The sequence below is a fragment of the Cetorhinus maximus genome, chromosome 12, assembly GCF_964194155.1.
Source record: "Cetorhinus maximus chromosome 12, sCetMax3.hap1.1, whole genome shotgun sequence".
NCBI classification, from domain to species: Eukaryota; Metazoa; Chordata; class Chondrichthyes; order Lamniformes; family Cetorhinidae; genus Cetorhinus; species Cetorhinus maximus.
The window spans coordinates 84,107,623-84,130,174 of NC_135890.1; the positions used below are offsets into that span (position 1 = coordinate 84,107,623).

Consider the following 22,552-nt stretch of genomic DNA (forward strand, 5'->3'; position numbering starts at 1 on the left):
CACAGTGCTCTATCTCATAAATTGGATGACTTGTTAGATAATCTAAACTAACCTAAATTAACGGGAGGGGAAGTTTCCATTTAGTTATTCTTGAGCTCCCACAAAGCTTGGTGGAAGAGTTTATGGATCCTGAAATTGAGACATAGGTTTGTAGTTCATTCTTCAAAATAAACTTTTTCAATTAACTTTCCTACTTATACACCTCAGGTAAAATTATATTTTAAAAGGCCAGGACTAGTGCAATAATCTATGATTAAAATATAATTGTGACTTATTTTGAAAAGCATTTTGATGGCCTTTCCTAAAATAAACCTGCTTAACATCTGCAGTTTTAATGGGTGTGACTCAATTGCAGTCTAGCAAATCAAAGTGAATTGTTGTACTTTAAATTGCATTGAACTTGTATATATTTGGTTTGGATATTTCATCCTCTAGAGCAGAGAAACATTCCCCCAACCTGTCTTCCTTCACTTTTACTGAGCTAGAATTATTGCTCTGGCATTTATTACAACCTTTATTAAAATGCACACTTAGTTTTCACTGAACTCAAAACTAATGCAATTTAAAACATGACAGGTGTATATATTAATGATTTGGACTTAAATGTGGGAAGCATGCCTGGGAAATTTGCAGATGACACAAAAATTGGCCTTGTGGTTGATAGTGAAGAGGATAGCTGTCGACTCCAGAATTACATCAATGGTTTGGTTGAATGGGTGGAAAAGTGGCAAATGGAATTCAGTTCAGAGAAGAGTGAGATGATGTATTTATAGAGGGCAAACAAAGCTAGGGAATACACAATAAATGGGAGGATATTGAGAGGGTAGAGCAAGTGAGACACCTTGGAATGCATGTCCACAGGTCCCTGAAGGTGGCAGGACAGATGGATAAGATGGTAAAGAAGGCAAATGGAATGCTTTCCTTTATTGGACAAGGTATTGAATACAACATCAGGGATGTAATGTTAGAACTGTATAAAACACTGGTTAGGCCACAGTTAGATTTTTGTGTACAGTTCTGGTCAAATTACAGGAAGGACATAATTACTCTGGAGAGAATACAGAGGAGTTTTACAAGAATGTTGCCGGGGCTCGAAAATTGCAGCTATGAGGAAAGATTGGATAGGTTAGGGTTGTTTTCCTTAGAACAAAGGACGCTGAGGGGCGACTTAATTGAGGTGTACAAGATTGAGGGGCCTAGATAAAATAGACCGGAAATACCTGTTTCCTCTAGCAGAGAGGCCAATTCCCAGAGGGCACAGACTTAAGGTGATTTGTAGGATGAGAAGGGACATGAGGAAAAACATCACCCAGAGGGTGGTGGGTGTCTGGAATTCGCTGCCTGATTTGGTGGCGGAGGCAGAAACCCTCAACTCATTTAAAAGTTACCTGGATCTGCACCTGAAGTGATGTAACCTGCAAGGCTATGGACCAGGTGCTGGTAGATGGGATTAGAATGGGTGGCTAGTTTTAAGTTTTTTTTTTTTGCCTGGCACCAACACGACGAGCTGAATGGCCTCTTTCTGTGCCATCATAAATTAATTGCTTTTCTTAACCCATTACCAACATAAAGTGTGGATTTTATGTTCAGAGTAAATGTTCATTGGCTGCATTCCAACATACTTGAACTCCAACCTCTATGGCTGCAGTTATACTGTGTTTGGTGAGAACTCACTGCTGTAAGGTGGCTTCTTGGGAACTCTTACCTCAAGGCTTTCATATTAGTTTTTGAGTTTACAGACACTTTTGGACACTTGTGTTAATGTAAATCCAAATCTACTTTGCTTGGATGTGAAAGTGATTGATAGTTTGACAATATATTAAGATACCATTAATTTATACAACTGCCCACATGAGCCATCTTTGTGACCTCTGAATTACTACATAATGCTAAATTGGGAGCTAGTGAGATTAGCTATAATTATTTTAAAACCTGTAGCCAACAAAGTGTGTGTGGGTAGGGGGTACTTTATCTCACCTGTGATTTGATAGAGTTAAACGTTCTAACTCACTTGTTACAACTAGGTGAGGATGGATGTCAGGACTCACCCTTTCTTTCCCACTCTTTGATTAATCGTAACAGGGTTTTGAAATTTATAAGGGTGAAGGTATCAATTCAGTGTCAGTACTTAACCATTTAAACAGTGATTGCATAGAACACAAAGTGGGTTAGTTTTTATTGAGCTAAATACCCACCCATTTAAACAGGGCCTTCACAATGCGCACATGCAGAATTACGAGTTATACAATAGAGATTGACTTTTGACCAAATTAATACTTAATGATAAAAGGCAAGAAATAGAGTTTACTGAGTTCTTCGCTATTGTTTGTGGCTCAGGCAGTTTTTAATAATGGCAATCTTAATTTCAGTGGAATTGCAGCCAATGTAAACTACAATTTCTGGAGGCTTTTAACTGTAATCTGTCTTTTTCAAAAGTGGATGCTATTGCATTTGAGGTTACTTGTGATTGCAATTTTCTCTCTCTCTGGATTCCAAACTGTAACAGATGGGCCTCTAAAGGAGACAGCAGGGAGAGAGATGGTATCCATTTGCAGACTACTACTACAGACTACCAAAAGCAACTGGGGTGTTGTAATATAAGATACTTCAAAATGGTGATTCTGGTTACAGGATCGCAATGATTTGAGTATTTAAAGAAGACCACTGATCAGTTCATGTCTGGACAGGCCTAGGTGATTAGTTTTTCTAGATGTCCTAGCGATCAGGTGTGAAATTCCATAGGAGGTTTGCCTTGGCATATCCTAATTGTAATCCACATTGGAAACTTCCAGACATGTCAGGTGACCTGTGGCAGCTTGCTTTAAAAGTCCTAAGTACCTGGCCAGCTGATGAAATTGAAGATTAATATTTCACATGTGCATGACACTGTGCTGTTCACTGCCCATAGATCTGTATCTTTACTATGAATATTGTTTTTTTTGTAGCCTCCAAAGTGAGGGCTATATAATTTGGGCAGAAGAGTGCCTAACTCCAAACTTATTGGTTAAGCTATTTACTGTAACTGGATCATAAATACATTTTCACATTCTTTTCACTTGGATTTAACTTTTTAATTTTTAGGGCTGGTCATTTGAATAAGTTTACACTCCCAAATCCATTAAAATCACAGCAGTGAATAGAACCTCAAATATATGATAAAGAATAGTTGATATTTCAAAGGGAGGTCAATGTCTCATTAATTCTTTGAAGCAGTAACAGGGTAGACAAGCACAGTAGATAATGTAATTTTAGATTTTCAAAAAGCCTTCAATAAAGGTATCTCAGATGCATGTGGAGTTGGCGGCAAATAGAATTGATACAAAACAAGGTTTGAAGTTAAGAACTTGGGAATTGGAAGTATAATTTAAGTTTTGCAGAGAACACCAAATTGGAGGGTCCTGACAAAATACAGGGCATCAATAATGTAGAGCAGATGTGTAATTAGCAGAAATTTCAACAAGTGAGGTGGTGCAATTTGGTAGAGTGATGCCACCTAACACCGTAGAAAGTAAAGTCTCAATAGGGTAGGAGAGCATTGGAATTTGGGATGCAGATAGTGATTTTTTCTTTAACAAAGCCTTATTAACCTTAGTACTGCAGTTCATTTCTAGAGAGATTGCAGAGAAGTTAAATTTGTATGCAGCCTTGGTTAGACCACACTATTACAAAAAAGAGAGATGGTGAAGGTGGTGCAAAAAAAGCTTTACAATGATACCAGGAAAGTAATAACAGATTAGGATCCCATTCTCTAGAAAAGAGACGGCTGAGGAAACCTTTTGAGGTTATGAAGGAGTTTGGTGCAGTGGATGTGGAAATATTTTTTTGTGGGGGGCGGGCGGGGAGAGACAAATTTGATTAAAAATAAGATTGACACTAATATTAAATTCAGGAGAAACTTCTTTATTTAGTGGTTTGAATGTGGAATATGCTGTAACAAGAAAAGGCTAGGTAAAAGGAGAAAGGAATAGGTTATTCTGTCGAGGTTAAACAAAGATGGGTGGGAAGCAGCTTATATGAAGCATAAACTTTGGCGTGGACCAGTTGGACTGAATAGCATGTACATTCATTTAATTGCATGATCAATTTTCTTAACTAATAACCAATTTTCCAATTTTAGGAGCCCTCTCTGTTTAACACTGCAAAGCATCTGGTACAATAAACCCAATTCTTTTGAAACGATGACTTCTTTCCTAGAATTGCCTCGTCACTGACCTTTACTTTCATGCATGATTGGGTGTAGTTTCCACTTTTGTTTCCATTTGCAATCTACTTGCAACTTGCACTTTTGCATTTTTAAAAAATTAAGTTACAGTTGGAAGTATTGCCTCTTATTTGCATAACCAGACATCTTCCAAGAAGCAACACAATCAGGTAGCTTAAAACATTTTTTGCCGTGCATTATGCATTTGAATAGTAACCTGGTGCAATTTTAAATGTCCTGTTCACCACCTGTGAATAACATCATTTTAAAATCACAAAATGAAACTATACTGAACCATTTACTTGTTTCATAGGTGTACACTAGTTAGTTTTAGTAATTTAAACTTATTGCTTCTGTGCCAAAAGGCTTAATTTGAGAGTGTCTACTTATAGAGGCAAGTTTCTACCAATTGTACCCATATTTCAATTGAGGGACATCACTAGTTTTGTGGCTGAGACTGGCTTTCAGCACAATTTTAAGATCTTGGAAACTTAATTTGTGTTGAATTATGCTGTTAAAACCAGTGAAAGCTGGTGGCAATTCCAGGTAAAGATATTTATTTGTAATCTTCTGGAACATTTAGGAATTGAAATAGCATACATTTCATTTAACTAACGTAGGCTTGCCTTTATTTCGCTACTGGATCAAAAAAATAGTTACTATGAATATCTTTAACACAGGTATCTGCATTCTTCAAAACAAATTTATTATAAGTATCATCAGTTCCTTTGACTAAATGCAACAAATAAGGACTGAAAACCATATTCTCCATGCCATGAATAATTTATTGTAAATGTAAAATCAAATTGGCACCTGTACTTTTCCTTGTACTTTCAGTTCAGGTGCAAAAAAACTGAACTTTGACATTTATTTAGGGGTATAGAACCAAAAGTCACTGTGCATCAATAATAACATTGTTTCAGGCTCTATACAGCCAAACAAGTGTTGCTACGACAGTTATGAGGAAATACATATTTTTTGTAAAACAAATCTAGTTAGGATTTTGCAAATTACTTTCCAGATAACTGTTCATAGAGTTTTGGGACATAGTTATCCCATTCGGCCTGGTAGCATGTCCCTGCCACTGGTACACCTAGGTTGTACTTCTTACGGAATGCTGCAGTTTTGAATGTCCCACGTTTATCGCCTGAACGGTTGGTCAAACGCTGTTCATCACATTTCAGTGGCTGAGATTGTTCGTAAACCAGCCAGACATAGCGGTGAAGACCTGTAATAAACATTTTAAGACAAAGCAAAATGGAGAAATTGACAACATAATTAACCCCATGCAAAAAATGTTCACAATAATAATGGAACACTTTTCTGCTTGTGCTGCAATGGTTAATATCAGCTCAAAGTTTTCATATCCACACACCCAACTTCAATTGTTGGACCAGTTGACTTACTTGCCTAAAAATGATCTCCTGGCATCATCAGCTATAGCAGTAGTCTGTTAGTGAAGCTGTGCCTTTAAAAGTCACTACAGAGACAGCCTGTTTAAAGTAGGCAGAGGTGAGCTTTCAGGACTGTTTTAACACCTCCATCATGGCAAACAGGTTCCAATGTAAGCAAATCTGCACCACTAATATTGTGCCAAAAAGACCTGAAATATTTTCAGCATATAAAAAAATCCATTTGCAGAAAATATTAATTGCTCTCAGCCAATATACCCAGGTTAAAACTTCATCCTGAAGATTATTTTACAGAATTAGGGTATAGACATTCCCAATAGTGGAATCTTAAAATATTCAGTAAAAAACATTTTTAGCAATTCCAGGCAAGCTAATAAACTGTATTAGGATTTAAAGAGTAACAGGTTTGCAGAAATATCCATACAAAAAATGCTTTATTTGCAGTAACAAATGTTGATAAATACAGGAACTAGAAACTTTACTGAATTCTAAAAATCATCTGGAGTTACTTCATAAATAACACTCTCAAAAGGAGAATGGAGATCAGTTTGCCGCTTAATTATTTACCCACAGTAAATTACTGGGCCTAATCACTAGGGAGCCAAATTTGGTGAAACATCCAAAAATAAGGATTTTATACTTCAGAATTGGTAAAACTAGGAAACAAATTAACTTGTCAGGCATGGTAGCAGAGTGGTTTTGTTACTGAATAATCCAGAAGCACAAATTCAAATCCCACCATAGCAACAGCAATTTTAACTATGGAATAAAATGCAAGTAATGGTGACCATGTAACTACCAGACTGTTACAAAAATCTAGTTCACTAATGACCCATAAGGAAGATGATGTGCCATCCATTATGCAATCTGGCCTGTACCCACAGCAACACAGTTCCCTTAACTGCTCTCCAAAATGGTGTGACAAACAACTCAGTTGTTGAGGGCACCTTATCAAGGGCAATCAATGCTGATTGATGCAGTTGAAGGTCACAAATGCAGTTATTTGTACCTAATGCATATTCTACAAAACATAGTTAAATACACAAAGAATGCTTCAGCTGGCCGACAATCTACCAGGATCAAATGGACAGTCAATGCACATGGTTAGGTTGCTAAACGCCAGAATTACTAATGCCTTATGCATTGCTGGGTATGTTACTGAGCCAGGAAGAACACAATATCACTCCCATGTCTCTTAGTTAGCTGATCTCAACTTGGGCACAATAATTGATCACAGCAGTCTGGCAAGGAGAAAAAAAAGAGAATGGCTGGATGACAATCAACAGCTTTCACTGAACATCAGAACGGATTAGGCCATTCAGCCCTAGAGCCTGTTCCACTATTCAATTAGATCATGGCTAATCTGGACAATTTACAAATAAATAGCAGCTTTAATGTAGAAAAAAATGATTTCAGAGGCACATGGAACAGAGAGTCAAAGAAAGTTATTAGGAGGGGACAAAAAGCTTGGGTGGAAAAGGGAATTCTAGAGGGATGGTACAGAAATAACTAAAAACATGGCCTTCAATGGTAAGACAAAAGGGGAGGAAAGCACAGCAGTACAGATTCAGAGGAACTGAGTGGGGTTTTTTCCTGAGTTGTATAGGGCTGGAGGAGATAAAGAGGGGTGAGGCAATGAAAATATTTAAAAGTACAAATGGGAATTTTAAACTGAAGGCATTGATTGGAAGGCAGGGAGTTGATGTAGATCAGCAAGAACAGGATGAGGATGAGCTTAAGTTTAGAGGGTGGCTGGTCAATTGAGTCTGTAGGTGGCAGGCATGAGAATTTCAGCAGAAGATATAAATGTTAAAAAATATTTTTAGAAAATAGAACCATTGATTCAGTCCTAACTGCTGGACTCCAGCTGTTTCCAATAACTGATTATTTCAAATCCACAATGGACACGCCACCAGAGAACAAGTGTGATAGACTTCAATACCACAGTGTAGGTAAAGACACTGTGGCACACAGAAATAGAGCCAGAAACAGAAAATACTCAAAGCTCAGCAGGTCTAGCAGCACACAGTTCATGTGGTATAGGTATGCTGCTAGACCTGTTGAGGTTTTCCAGCATCCGCAGTATTTTGCTTTTAAGTATAGCGAGATCTGAATTTAGAAGTCCAGATGAGAGAGGTAGCAAACGGAAAATGATGGCCAGAGTTCCGAATGCCAACTGCTGCCAGTGCCTTTATGGATAGCAACTAGAATTCTACAACAGTTAAAACGGAAATGTTCTGGTCACAATGAACTTTAAAACAAAACGCATAGCCTCACTGTTAGGTCCATAATTTGCTGTCAGCATAACAGTGTTTGCTGTTATTTATACAAAATGTTACAACAACTTCAAGCAAGGGGTTAAATGTATATTCAAAAGTTGATTTGAGTTGTGCCATTAGGTTTCTACAAAATGCAACTCATTCTCCTCCTCCACCATTGAAAAGCATTGATTCTTGTGATGCTTTTGTATTTGCCCAGTAGATTTATAACATAAAAGTTCAAAAGCAAACTACTTGGCAGATGTCTTGCGGCTGCAAACTAAAGGTTCATACTGTCTCAATCTAGTTCCAAGAGGACAGAAGTCTACACATAAAATCACTAATTCAATAGCAACAAATTAATCCAAGGATGGCTGGTATAGGAAATGACAATCCCACTGGTACAACTGAGATTGCTCCAGATTTGGACACCCACTATAAGGCCAAATGGACAGCTTTACCCTGGATCTGACCAGCATTACAACCTAACCTCAAATTCATCTAGTATGTATTTTTGAAAATATTTGATTTCCCAGAATTAACATACTGCTTAAACTAATCTATGTATACCTTGCAACCAGCAGAGTGAGAATTAAATTTACAGAATAGTTTTGAGGGACTTTTTCATTCATCTAGTATGTATATTTGAAAATATTTGATTTCCCAGAATTAACATACTGCTTAAACTAATCTATGTATACCTTGCAACCAGCAGAGATAGAATTAAATTTACAGAATAGTTTTGAGCGACTTTTTAATTCGATGATGGGGCATGGGTGTTGCTGGCTGGGGCAGCATTTATTACCCATCCCTAATTGCTCTTGAGGAGGTGGTGGTGGTAGTAGTAGTGAGCTGCCTTCTTGAACCACTGCAGTCCATGTGGTGTAGGTATACCCAGTGCTGTTGGGGAGGGAGTTCCAGGATTTTGACCCAGCAACAGAGAGGGTACGGCAATATATTTCCAAGTCAGCATGGTGAGTGGTTTGAAAGAAAACTTCTAGGTGGTGGTGTTCCCATGTGTCTGCTGCCCATGTCCTTCTGGATGGTAGTGGTTGTGAGTTTAAAAGGTACTGTCTAAGGAGGTAATTTTGTTCTCCCCATAGAGGATAGCTCTTACAAAATCAACCTACACAAACTTAGACAATGGAACTATGAATTCTGAGACAAAAATCATGAATTGTTTATGTAGTATTCAGTATGTTTCCTTGATTTTGTTGAACAGTTTTTGAAAGTATCGAAAATATCATGCAGTCCTGCCATATCTGGCTGGACCACGTAAAACACTATGGGGCCCTGCTCGTATCTGCTAAAACTGCTCACCATTCTAGGATTATCCCAAAATGCAAAAATAACCCCGGCTTTTTTCTCCACTTTACCCTAACCCCTCCACCATCAAGGCCAACAGTAAGTGCTGGGAGCTCATGGACTTCTTTTGTCACTAAAAACAAGGCCATCTGATCAGCTACCTCTGCCACGTCCTTCCCACTAGCCTACCTAGCCAAACTTTCTCCAATGCTGTCCCGGGTTCAAGCCTTGAACTCACATTTTTCCCATCTTCCTTCATGCCCTCTCAGCTCATCTTGTCCTTGAGGCCCACCTCCTGTTCCCTCAATCCCATTCCCACTGAACTGCAGATCACCCAACCACTTGGTCCCCATGTTAGCCGATACTGCAAACAGTTCTCGCTCTCCAGGTGTTCACAGAATCTCACAGTGCAGAAGAGGCCCTTCGAGTCTGTACCGACACGTGAGAACCACCTGATCTACCTACCTACCTAATCCCATTTACCAGCACTTGGCCCATAGCCTTGAATGTTATGACGTGCCAAGTACTCATTCAGGTACTTTTTAAAGGATGTGAGGCAACCCGCCTCCACCACCCTCCCAGGCAGCGCATTCCAAACCGTCACCACCGTCTGGGTAAAAAAGTTTTTCCTCCCGTCCCCTCTTAACCTCCTGCCCCTCACCTTGAACTTATGTCTCCCCGTGATTGACCCATCAACTAAGGGGAACAGCTGCTCCCTATCCATGTCCCTCATAATCTTGTACACCTCGATCAGGTCGCCCCCTCAGTCTTCTCTGCTCCAACGAAAACAACCCAAGTCTATCCAATCTCTCTTCATAACTTAAATGTTTCATCCCAGGCAACATCCTGGTGAATCTCCTCTGCACTCCCTCCAATGCAATCACATCCTTCCTATAATGTGGCAACCAGAACTGCACACAGTACTCTAGCTGTGGCCTCACCAAGGTTCTATACAACTCCAACATGACCTCCCTACTTTTGTAATCTATGCCTCAATTGATAAAGGCAAGTGTCCCATATGCCTTTTTCACCACCCCACTAACATGCCCCTCCGCCTTCAGAGATCTATGGACACACACGCCAAGGTCCCTTTGTTCCTCAGGACTTCCTAGTGTCATGCCATTCATTGAATACTTCCTCGTCAAATTACTCCTTCCAAAGTATATCACCTCATACTTTTCAGGGTTAAATTCCATCTGCCACTTATCTGTCCATTTGACCATCCTGTCTATATCTTCCTATAGCCCAAGACACTCAACCTCACTGTTAAACCACCCCGTCAATCTTTGTGTCATCCGCAAATTTACTAATCATACCCCCCACAGTCATCTATGTTGTTTGTATAAATGACGAATAATAGGGGACGCAGCACAGATATCCGTGGTACGCCACTGGACACTGGCTTCCAGTCACTAAAGCATCCTTCTGTCATCACCCTCTGCCTCCTACAACTAAGCCAATTTTGAATCCACCTTATCAAATTGCCCTGTATCCCATGTGCATTTGTATTCTTTATAAGTCTCTCATGTGGGACCTTGTCAAAGGCTTTGCTGAAATCCATATAAACTACATCAACTGCACTGCCCTCATTTACACACCTGGTCACGTCCTCAAAAAATTCAATCAAATTTATTAGGCATGACCTCCCTCTGACAAAGCCATGCTGACTATCCCTGATCAAACCTTGCCTCTCCAAGTGGAGATAGATTCTCTCCTTCAGAATTTTCTCCAATAGTTTCCTACCACTGACGTGAGACTCGCTAGCCTGTAGTTCACTGGCTTATCTCTACAACCCTTCTTAAATAGCAGTACCACATTAGCTGTTCTCTAGTCCTCTGGCACCTCCACCGTGGCCAGAGAGGAATTAAAAATTTGGGTCAGAGCCCCTGCGATTTCCTTCCTTGCCTCCCTCAGCCGTCTGGGACACATCATCCGGACCTGGAGATTTGTCCACTTTTAAGCTGCCAACACCTCCAAAACCTTGTCACTCCCTATATCAATTTCCTCAAGAACCTTGCAGTCTCTCTCACTGAGCTTGATAGCTTCATCCTCATTCTCTTGGGTGAAGACGGATGTAAAGTATTCATTCAACACTCTACCAATGTCCTCTGGGTCCACCCATAGATTGCCCCCTTCATCCCTAATGGGCCCTACTCTTTCCCAAGTTATCCTCTTTCCATTGATATACTTATAGAATATCTTGGGATTTTCCTTACTTTTACCAGCCAGAGCTTTCTCATATCCCCTCTTTGCTCTCCTAATTGCTTTCTCAAGCTCCACCCTGCACTTCCTGTACTCCACTAATGCCTCCGCTGATTTGCTTCCCTTGTATCTGCTAAAAGCCTCTCTTTTCTTTCTCATCGTATCCTGAATATCTCTGGTCATCCATGGTTCTTTGGACTTATTACTCCTTCCTATCACCCTAGAGGGAACATGTTGAGCCTGTACCCTCCCCATTTCCTTCTTGAACACCCCCACTGCTCCTCTGTAGATTTCCCCACAAGTAGCTGTTCCCAGTCTACCTTGGCCAAATCCTGCCTCATTTTACTAAACTCCGCTCTCCCCCAATCCAAAACAGTTTTTTTGCAACTTGTCTATTTCTTTGTCCATAACAAGCTTAAATTGTACCATGTTATGGTCGCTATCACGAAAATGCTCGCCCACCACCACCTCAGCCACCTGTCCGGCTTCATTCCCCAGAATTAGGTCCAGCACTGCACCGTCCCTTGTTGGACCCTCTACACATTGACCTAAAAAGTTCTCCTGTACAATTTCAAGAAATCCACTCCATCCAAGCCCTTAACACTATGTCTATCCCAATTAATGTTAGGAAAGTTGAAATCAGCTAATATAATTATCCTATTGTTGTTGTTTTTACACACTTCCGCAAATTTTGCACATAATTGCTCCTCAGTTTACCGCTGACTACCTGGGGGTCTATAATAAATACCTAACAATACGGCTGCCCCTTTTTTATTCCTAAGCTCTAACCACAAAGCTTCATTCGATGCCCCCTCCAAGATATCATCTCTCCTTACTGCAGTAACTGACTCCTTAACTAATAATGCAATGCCTCCTCCTCTTTTATGCCCTCCCCTCTCGCCTGAAGATTCTATATCCCGGAATGTTGAGCTGCTAATCCTGCCCCTCCCTCAACCATGTCTCAGTGATGGCTACTATATCACAGTTCCATGTGTCAATCCTCACCCTTAACTCATCTGTTTTACCTGTAATACTCCTGGCATTAAAGTAGAGGCCATCCAGCCTTGCCTCACTCCCTTGAAACTTAATGCAGCTGTACTCCCTCTGACTTGATTGTTTTACTGTATTATGACATGTCCCTATTCTGCTAACATTCTGTATCCCCCTCCCCCTGCCGAATTAGTTTAAACTCCTCCCAACAGCACTAGCAAACCCGCCCGCAAGAATGTTCGTCTCGCTCTGGTTCAGATGTAGACCGTCCTGCTTCTCCAGGTCCCACCTTCCCCAGAAACAGTCCCAGTGATCCAGGAATCTAAAACCCTCCCTCCTGCACCAACTCTTAAGCCACGCATTCACCTGCTATATTCTCCTGTTTCTGAGCTTGCTAGCACATGGCACTGGGAGTAATTCAGAGATTACAACCCGAGAGGTCTTGCTTTTTAGTCCACTGCCTAACTCCCTGAATTCTTGATGCAAGACCTCATCTCTCTTTCTACCTATGTCATTACTACCAACATGTACCATGACCTCTGCCTTATCACCCTCCCCCTTCAGGATGCCCTGCAGCCGTTCAGTGACATCCCAGACCCTGGCACCAGGGAGGCAACACACCATCCTGGAGTCACGTTGACAGCCACAGTAGCGCTTATCTGTTCCCCTGACTATAGAATCCCCTATTACTATTGCTCTTTCTCTCTTCCTCCCATCCTGTAAGGACAGGCTGCTTGTAGTGCCAGAACCGTGGCTCTGTCTGCACTCCCTGGAGGAAGCAGCACCCTCATCAGCCTCCAAAATGGAATACCGATTTGCAAGCGGGACCCCAGGGGACTCCTGAACTACCTTGCCTGTCTCTCTTGGACTGCCTGGTGGTCACCCATTCCCTTCCTTCCTCAAGTCCCTTCAGCTGTGGTGTGACCACCTCTCTAAACATGCTATCCACGATGCTCCCAGACTCACGGATACTCCAGTGTCCCCAGCCACCGTTCCAGCTCTGAAACCCGAGCTTCCAGGAGCTGCAGCTGCACACACTTCCTGCACACATGCTGGTCCCGGGCACTGGAAATGCTCCCGGCTTCCCACATGGAGTACACCACGGCTTTGAGCTCTCCTGCCATGACTTATCCCTTTAAATTAAACCTTTTAAATCAATTACTCTGGGGCCCTTCTTCCCTGATCCTCGTTACCACAGAATATACAAACTATAAACCACAAAAAGACCTTAAACTATAAGCGATAAAAGTCGTAAATACTTACCCGACCTTACCCACTACTTACCAGTCATTCCTTTCCCTTGTAGCCTCTACTGCTGGAGCAGGGCAAGACCACTCTCTGAAGATTTAAGAAGTTGGATAGCAAAGAAAAAATGCAAAGAGCACCTCTTCCCCTGTGCACCAAATTGCCAATACCCACACTCACTCTGGTTGTGTCTCACTCACAATGAGGTCTCTCCCCTGTTCGTGTGCAAGCACACTGTAGTGTGCTTCTAAATAGTCCCTTTCTTAATTAAAGCTGAGGTGAGCTGGGATGACTCACACTAGTTAAGCTTCAATTAGTAAAAGGTAGGTCTAAACTCCCACTCCCCTTTAAATCTACCATCTTCACCCCCTCCTCAAAATAAAACAAATTTTAACTCTATCGCCCTTGCAAACTACTGCCCGATCTCTAACTTCCCTTTCTTCTCAAAGTCCTTAAACATGTCATCACCTCCAGAATTCATTCCCATATTTCCCAGAACTTCTTGTCTGAATCCTACAAATCAGATTTCTTCCCCTGCTACAGAACTGAAATTGTTCTCAAAGTTAAAAAATTACGACATATGTGATTGTTACAAAGGTAAACTTTCTCTCCTCATCCTGTCTGCAGCCTTTGACATGGTTGACCACACCATCCTACAACATCTCCCCACTGTTGTCCATCTGGGTGGGACTGCTCTCACCTGATTCCATAATCATAGGCAATGTATCACTTAGAATGTTCTCTTCCTGCTCCTACACTGTTACCTCTGATGTTCTTCAAGGATCTATCCTTGGCCCGTTCATACATGCTTCCTCTTGGCAATATCATCCCAAAGCAGTGTTAGTTTCCACATGAACACTGCACCACCTCACTACCACCTCTCATGATTCCTCAACTGTTCCTAACTTATCAGACTGCTCATCCAATATCCAGTACTGGATGAACAGAAATTTCCTCCAATTAAATATTGGGCAGACTGAAGCCATTGTTTTCAGTCCTTGCTCCAAACCCCATTCCCTAGCTACCAACTCCATTCTTCTCCCTACTAAAAGGGTGAGATTAAGTCAATCTGTTCACAAACTTGGTGTCACATTTTACCCCGAGATAAGCTTCCAACCTCATTTCATGCCATCACTAAGATCACCAATCTCCACCTTCGTAACATCACCTGATTTCGCCGTCTCAGCTCATTTGCTGCTGAAACCCTTAATATCATGCTTTTGTTACCTCCAAACTTGACCTATTCCAATGCACTCCTCGCTGATCTCCAACGTTCTATTCTCCATAGCATGGTCATCCAAAAGTCTGCTGCCCATGTCTTAACTCACACCAAAACCCATTCATCTATCACTCCTCTGCTTGCTGACCTACTTTAGGTCAATGCCTTCATTTTAAAATTCTCAACCTTGTTTTCAAACCCCTCCCTGGCCTCTCCCCTCCCTATCGGTGTAATCGCCTCCAGCCCTATAATCCTCCAAGATATCTGTGCGCTCTAGTTCTTTCCTCTACAGCATGCCCCACCTTAACTGCTCCACTACTGGAGGCCATGCCTTCAGCAGCCTTGGCCCTAAACTCTGAAATTCCCTCCCTACATCTCTCTACCTCAATTTCATTCTTGAAGATACCTTTTAGGCCTACCTTTTGGCCATCTGACCTAATACCTCCAAATGTGGCTCGCTGTCAAATTTTGCTTTATAGTGCTCCTGTAAAGTTTTATTCTGTTAAAGGTACTATAAGTTATTGTTGTACTCTCCAGTCAGAGGTTGAATTAATTTTTCCCATGGATCAGGGCTGGCTTCATACCCAGGCTCCCAAGATGAAAAATGCAGTGTGCCAATACTGTCTCCCAATACCAGGTGCGTGCTTACTTAAATCACGTGTTTCAAAATAGTTGTTTGTTACAGTGTACTGTACAGTGGATACATTGTAAACATACCTGAAAAGCGCTTGAGAATATTTTGATTGAAACTTTCCACAAAACACAAACTCTAAAGGGTCAATAACTAAAATTAATATGGCTCAATCATGAGCATATCTAATTTATATTGATAAATTATGGACTCACCAGTTCCTTTAGGAGGACCTGAGCCAACATAGTCAGACTGAATCTCTCCACTTTTAATGTTATTCCCTTTCATGTTGATCACAATGAAGTGGTGCCATTCCCTAATAAGCAAACAAGATTAATGGTTGGACAACGTGGCACATTAGAGAATTTTGGCAATTAACTAAAACAAAAGATATTTAAAACTGGGGCAAAATTTAAAAACAATGAATACAACTTTCAATGGTATGGTTCAGAGACTTGGACAGTGAAGTTAGTGACCAGAAGATGAGCAGGGTTATGCATTTAAGTATTCCCTAAAATGATTCAATTCTTCAAACACTGGATGTGATGAGGGAGGCGGTGGGATGGGGGTGAGATATAAATCAATGTAAAGATGTCCTATTTCAGCCAGTTTGTAGCAGCAGTGAAGAAAACACATTTTCAATAAACTACTCGGTGCAAGATCTATACCCAGTGTGCAGAAAATATCTTCCAATGGAAATATGGAAGCAGATTTTCCCATTTCTGCACATGGGGCGATTAGACCATAAGACATAGGAGCAGAAATTAGGCCATTTGGCCCATCGAGTCTGCTCCGCCATTCAATCATGGCTGATAAATTTCTCAACCCCATTCTCCCGCCTTCTCCCCGTAACCTTTGATCCCCTTACCAATCAAGAATCTATCTATTTCGGTCTTAAATACACTCAATGACCTGGCCTCCACAGCCTTCTGTGGCAATGAATTCCATAGATTCACCACTCTGGCTAAAGAAGTTTCTCCTCATCTCTGTTCTAAAAGATCTTCCCTTTACTCTGAGGCTGTGTCCTCGGGTCCTAGTCTCTCCTACTAATGGAAACATCTTCCCCACGTCCACTCTATCCAGGCCTTTCAGTATTCTGTAAGTTTCAATCAGATTCCCCCTCATCCTTCTAAACTCCATCGAGTATAGACCGAGAGTCCTCAAATGTTCCTCATATGTTAAGCCTTTCATTCCTGGGATCGTTCTCGTGAACCTCCTCTGGACCCTCTCCAGGGCCAGCACATCCTTCCTGAGATACGGGGCCCAAAATTGCTCACAATATTCTAAATGTGGTCTGACCAGAGCCTAATAAAGCCTCAGCAGCACATCCCTGCTTTTATATACTAGTCCTCTCAAAATAAATGCCAACATTGCATTTGCCTTCCTAACTACCAACTCAACCTGCAAGTTAACCTTAAGAGAATCCTGGACTAGGACTCCCAAGTCCCTTTGCACTCCAGACTTCTGAATTCTCTCCCCATTTAGAAAATAGTCTATGCCTCTATTCTTCCTACCAAAGTGCATGACCTCACACTTCCCGACGTTGTATTCCATCTGTCACTTCTTTGCCCATTCTCCTAACCTGTCCAAATCCTTCTGCAGCCTCCCCGCCTCCTCAATACTACTGTCCCTCCACCTATCTTTGTATCATCTGCAAATAGCCAGGATGCCCTCAGTTCCTTCATCTAGATCATTAATGTATAAAGTGAAAAGTTGTGGTCCCAACACTGACCCCTGCGGAACTCCACTAGTCACCGGCCGCCATCCTGAGAAGGACCCCCTTATCCCCACTCTCTGCCTCCTGCCAGACAGCCAATCTTCTATCCATGTTAGTACCTTGCCTCTAACACCATGGGCTGTTATCTTAACTGAGCAGCCTCCTGTGCAGCACCTTGTCAAAGGCCTTCTGGAAGTCCAAGTAGATAACATCCATTGGCTCTCCTTTGTCTAACCTACTCGTTACCTCCTCAAAGAACTCTAACAGATTTGTCAGGCATGACCTCCCCTTGATGAAACCATGCTGACCTTGCCCGATTTTACCATGCACTTCCAAGTATTCTGAAATCTCATCCTTAATAATGGACTCTAAAATCTTACCAACGACCGAGGTCAGGCTAATCGGCCTGTAATTTCCCATCTTTTGCCTCACTCCCTTCTTAAACAGGGGGGTTACAATAGCGATTTTCCAGTCCTCTGGGACCCTCCCTGACTCCGGTGATTCCTGAAAGATCGCCACTAACGCCTCCACTATCTCTTCAGCTATCTCCTTCAGAACTCTGGGGTGTAATCCATCTGGTCCAGGTGATTTACCCACCTTCAGAATTTTCAGTTTTCCTAGCACCTTCTCTTTGGTAATGGCCACCATACTCACCTCTGCTCCCCCCCCCGACTCTCTTGAACATTGGGGATGTCACTCGTGTCTTCCACTGTGAAGACTGACGCAAAGTACCTATTCAGTTCCTCCGCCATTTCTTTGTTCCCCACTACTACTTCTCCAGCGTCATTTTCCAGGGGCCTAATGTCCACTTTTGCCTCTCTCTTACCCTTTATATATCTAAAAAAACTCTTGCAATCTTCTTTTATATTACTGGCTAGTTTACCCTCATATTTAATCTTCTCCCTCCTTATTTCTTTTTTAGCTGTCCACTGTTGGTCTTTGTAGGCTTCCCAATCCCCTGGTTTCCCGCTGCTCTTCGCCGCATTGTATGCTTTCTCTTTAGCTTTTATGCTGTCCCTGACTTCCCTTGTCAGCCATGGTTGCCTCGTCCTCCCTTTAGTGTGCTTCTTCCTCCTAGGGATGAATTTTTACTGTGTCTCCCAAATTACTCCCAGAAACTCCTGCCATTGCTGTTCCACTGTCTTTCCTGCTAGGCTCATCTCCCAGTCAATTCTGGCCAACTCCTCCCTCATGCCTCTGTATTTGCCTTTATTCAACTGTAATACCGTTACATCTGATTCTAGCTTTTTCCTCTCAAATTGCAGGGTAAATTCTATCATATTATGGTCACTTCCTCCTAAGGGTTCCTTCACCTTAAGCTCCCTTATCAAATCTGCCCCATTCCACATCACTAAATCTAGAATTGCCTGTTCCTTAGTGGGCTCCACCACAAGCTGCTCCAAAAAGCCATCTCGTAGACATTCCACAAATTCCTTTTCTTGGGATCCACTACCAACCTGATTATACTGATTAAGCACAGCAAACACAAGAAATGGGTGCGGGGAGGAGCACATACCTGAATCAATGGAACATTAGGCCAGCTCTGTTATCCTAATCCAATAACCCCAAATGCAGAAACAGGCAAACCAGATCCCCAAAATATTCCATTGCTGCTTTTCAAATACTAAAAACTCTACCTTGACACAACACTGTGGAAGGTTAACAGTCTGTACAATGTGTTTCCAGTAAACATTTGGTTTTGTTTTCCTTATATTCGAAAGTTGTTTCATTTACACATTCAAAGGCTTACAATTTGCAACTTTATAACTGCAGTTTATAAAAATGAACTGCAGGAGAAAGCTTGAGAAAAATGGTTAAGTAACTGAAATAAAAGCACTCCACTCCATTACAAAAAAATATATAAACATAAATACAAGAATAAAGCCCAAGGAACATTTTTACCTGTTGCATATACATTTCAAACTTTCTATTAGGGGAAGGGGTGTGGGAAAGAGGGGTTGCTACCACTTCAGAATGATCCAGAGTTGACTCCAGGACTCTTAAGCCTTGAAATTCTTTGCATGCCCAACAGCAATTTATAAGATTCTAGGAACAAATAGTGAGCCAGCCAGCTTATAACCATCAAGAACACTTATCTTTTGTCTCCCCTTAATGCTGAGAAAAATTGAAAAAATGTGTTATAATGCTGTATATTTTAAAATCTAATATTAAAAGTTACAATAGGTATGGTAATTTGTCTAGAACATCCAAGATGAGTGGCATGCTCCAATCCTGCTGGGAAGATCAGGTAGCTTATGATTTGTTCTTAGTTTTAAAAGGGGACATGCGAACTAAGGACAAAGGTTTACGTTTTGACGTTTGTGAAAAGTTGATAGGTATTTTTGACAGTATTGGTGATTCCCCATCTCCCATATACTGCTTTTTAATGCTATTTAGGTGAGCCAACATCCCCCTCCCTACAGGGAAAACCAGCCCATTAATGCACATTAATAGGCAAGTGTAAAAATAGTAGGCTGCACCTCATTGTGTTAACAGTGACCAATATTAAACTATGGTAAATACAATGCTATAATAAAACACTAGATCAATTATTTTACTAAAGAGCCAGGGAATACAGAATATGCTTGAAAAACCATCCCAAATGGACCACCACCCATTTCCCTCCCCAACCATCTGATAATATTAGACAATAAAGATTTTCGTCTTGCACTCATCAGGTTACTCGCAAGAATAGCAATTTAAGGGGAAAAACAACAATTTATACTGTATGTGAAGAGAGTGTTGAATGGTTGGCAAGTGGCATTGCCATGGAGAATGCACCACTGATGATGACTGACAATTAACTGCCAAGCATGGTTTGAAATTTAAACCAGACAGCTTGATCCAGATTGGCAAGACATTGCCCTGAGGACTAAGTCAGCGAATGGCTGTCACACATTTTGTTTAACCAAAACAGGCGCAATGTACATATTCTTTCTGTCCGCGAAGAACAGGGCCCTGAGTATTAACACACGTAGCTTCCAGAACATGCAAATGTGCCACATTGCGAGCCGACTATCTTAAATTGGTTGTCATGTAATTCTAAGCACAGAGGATTATTTAGCAAATGCTGTCCAATTGCAGAATCACATCTAAGGTTGGACACTTTTTTGAGTTTTACAAGCCACGGGCTGGTTGAGGATGGTCTGTACCCTGTCTGTTGTGAACAGTGGCTGGGACATGCTGTTTGATATGATCTGCCAGGCTTTGGCATGTACAGCCTACATACCTAGCATCACACTGGCAGTGAACTTCAAATACCACATTACTCATTTGTGTAAGAGATAGAATGTCTTTTTGGCTTGACGGCAGCATGCTATTAGTTGCATACCACCCGTGTTGCTACTATATATACATTTTACAAACAAAAAGTACACTCCTGTTTTCACAAACGTGGAAGGACAAAGTAAGATTCAGCACCTCATTTGAGGAATTTCAAGTACAGTTCATGAGAACTGGAAAAATTCAATCCAGATTTCCCCAACATAAACATGGAGGGAAACAAGATACCAAAAGGAGCAGAAAAGGTTAACGCTGGATACTTTCAACCATAGGACAAGAGGGCATAAGAACAAAGTGCTTAAAAGCAAGTTCAGGATTGATGTCAGGAAGCATATTTACATACAAAGAGGTAGAATAGTGGAGATTAAAACCCAAATCATCCATGAACAAATTAGATAGTGCGATAGGGGCAGCATTCATGAGAAAATGGATTGCAAGTTTTTATGTAAGGATGAGCCGGGGTGAAGCAAGCGGTAATCCACATCAGTATTTATCTATGTGATAAAGCACAGTTAGAGCAGTGCCCAAACAATAATATCTGTCCACTGGAATGTTACCTTAATTAGATGTACAATCATAAGTCACATTTTAAAATTTGACATCCTTGGGAATTTAACATACTAACAAGTAGTGAACTTTCTTTTTGTCAGTTAAGAGACGAATTAGGAAACCATTCCACCCCCAGACCTTTCATTATAGGCGGGAATAACAATCAAGATTAGCCTTTTCAATACCTACCTAAACTTTGGTGCCTTCCGGCTTGGAGCATCTGGGTCAGTTAGAATCAGAGTGTAAAGTTTGTCTGGATCACATCCAGACCAGTTAATGCTGACCGGACGGTCCTGCACCTGTAAGTACAAATTAAATACTTTTAAGATCTGCCTTGAAAAGAGGCAAGTCACACAGATATAGAAGATAGTTAAGGGTATGGAAAAGTAAATTATATTAAATTAAACTGCAAGGATAGGACTTGGGTTCAAGCTAGTTAAAGGAAAACATTGAGCCCACACTGAAAAGTTCTTCACGCAAACCAACACACGGAACGGACGTACATATTGTGAAAAGCAAAAACCTTGCAATCGTTAAAAAAAAATCGTGCAATTCCGTGATGGGGGCGCCGGGGTCTGTTTGGACGGATGATATGTGGGCCAAATAACTTATATCATCTGTAGTTAATATGATCTTGTAGAAAGACCTTGGAATCACGTTTTGTTAGCAACAAATCAGGTCAGACTTTGTAGATCAATAAAAATAATAAATGACAAACATGTTTCATTTAAAAATATCATATTTCCTAAAGGGGTTTGTTAATGTTTAATCTGTAACTGGAAAGTTTGCGGGGGGGGGGCGCAAATCATACATGGTGTAAGATGGCGGACAGCTTTACAGCAGCCAAATAAACGCAGATTGTACCGCAGCCAATTTTACAGAAATATTCAGCTTGCTTTCCAATATTTACTAAAAAAAACCCCCTGAAATCCAGTCTTAACCGCAGCCGAAAGAATAGAGCCCAGCATATGAAGGACAGCCGAGCTGCCAGTGGTCACTCCGCGCCCCCCGCCCCCGCCCGTATCAGTCATTTCCAGAACCTTCTTTGATTTTTCTCTCTCTCTCCCACCCCCCCACAAACACATCGAATATTCAGTCCGCTTGGCTTCTCAGTCGCCTTGACTCAATACCTGGGTGGGGGTGAGCACCTTGCCCAGCTCATCTATCTCCACCGTACCATAACTAACATTCAGGGGCTGCCCCGGCCTCTCCTCCACCTCATTCAGAGCCAGAGCCTTCGACCACTCGTGCAGATCCAACGGCATCTTACTGCTCAGGGTACTGCGCCTGCGCCACACTGCAGCAACTCCAGGACCCCCGCCTCCCGCAGAGCGCAGACAGCTCGGTCCGAGCCTCCATTCCCATTGGCTGAACCGCTCTCCAGCCAAACAGAGCCTGACAGACTCAAATAGAGCCAACAGAGCCTGGCAGGGACAAACAGAGCCAAAAGAAGCCAAACAGAGCCTGACGGAGACCAACAGAGACAAAGAGAGCCTGGCAGATACAAACAGAGCCAAACAGAGCATGGCAGAGCCAAAAAG

General features: G+C 41.6%; 1 protein-coding gene across 1 annotated transcript; it reads right to left on the minus strand.

The window, feature by feature from the left end:
* Positions 1–4,965: 4,965 nt before the first annotated feature.
* Positions 4,966–22,372, minus strand: pebp1 (phosphatidylethanolamine binding protein 1). The gene is made up of 4 exons (XM_078554020.1): positions 22,142–22,372; positions 21,201–21,310; positions 15,679–15,779; positions 4,966–5,429 (listed from the first exon to the last, which is right to left on the minus strand). The coding sequence occupies exons 1-4, from the start codon at positions 22,274–22,276 to the stop codon at positions 5,212–5,214; spliced, it is 564 nt and encodes a 187-aa protein (XP_078410146.1). The 5' UTR covers positions 22,277–22,372; the 3' UTR covers positions 4,966–5,211.
* Positions 22,373–22,552: the final 180 nt, after the last annotated feature.

Excerpts from the sequence above, each read along its gene's own strand:
- pebp1 (XM_078554020.1), bottom strand. The coding sequence starts at position 22,276 with ATGCCGTTGGATCTGCACGAGTGGTCGAAGGCTCTGGCTCTGAATGAG. Across the intron at positions 15,780-21,200 it reads CGGAAGGCACCAAAGTTTAG|GGAATGGCACCACTTCATTG; the intron begins GTAGGTATTGAA and ends TTTGCTTATTAG. Across the intron at positions 5,430-15,678 it reads AGGTCCTCCTAAAGGAACTG|GTCTTCACCGCTATGTCTGG; the intron begins GTGAGTCCATAA and ends TGTTTATTACAG.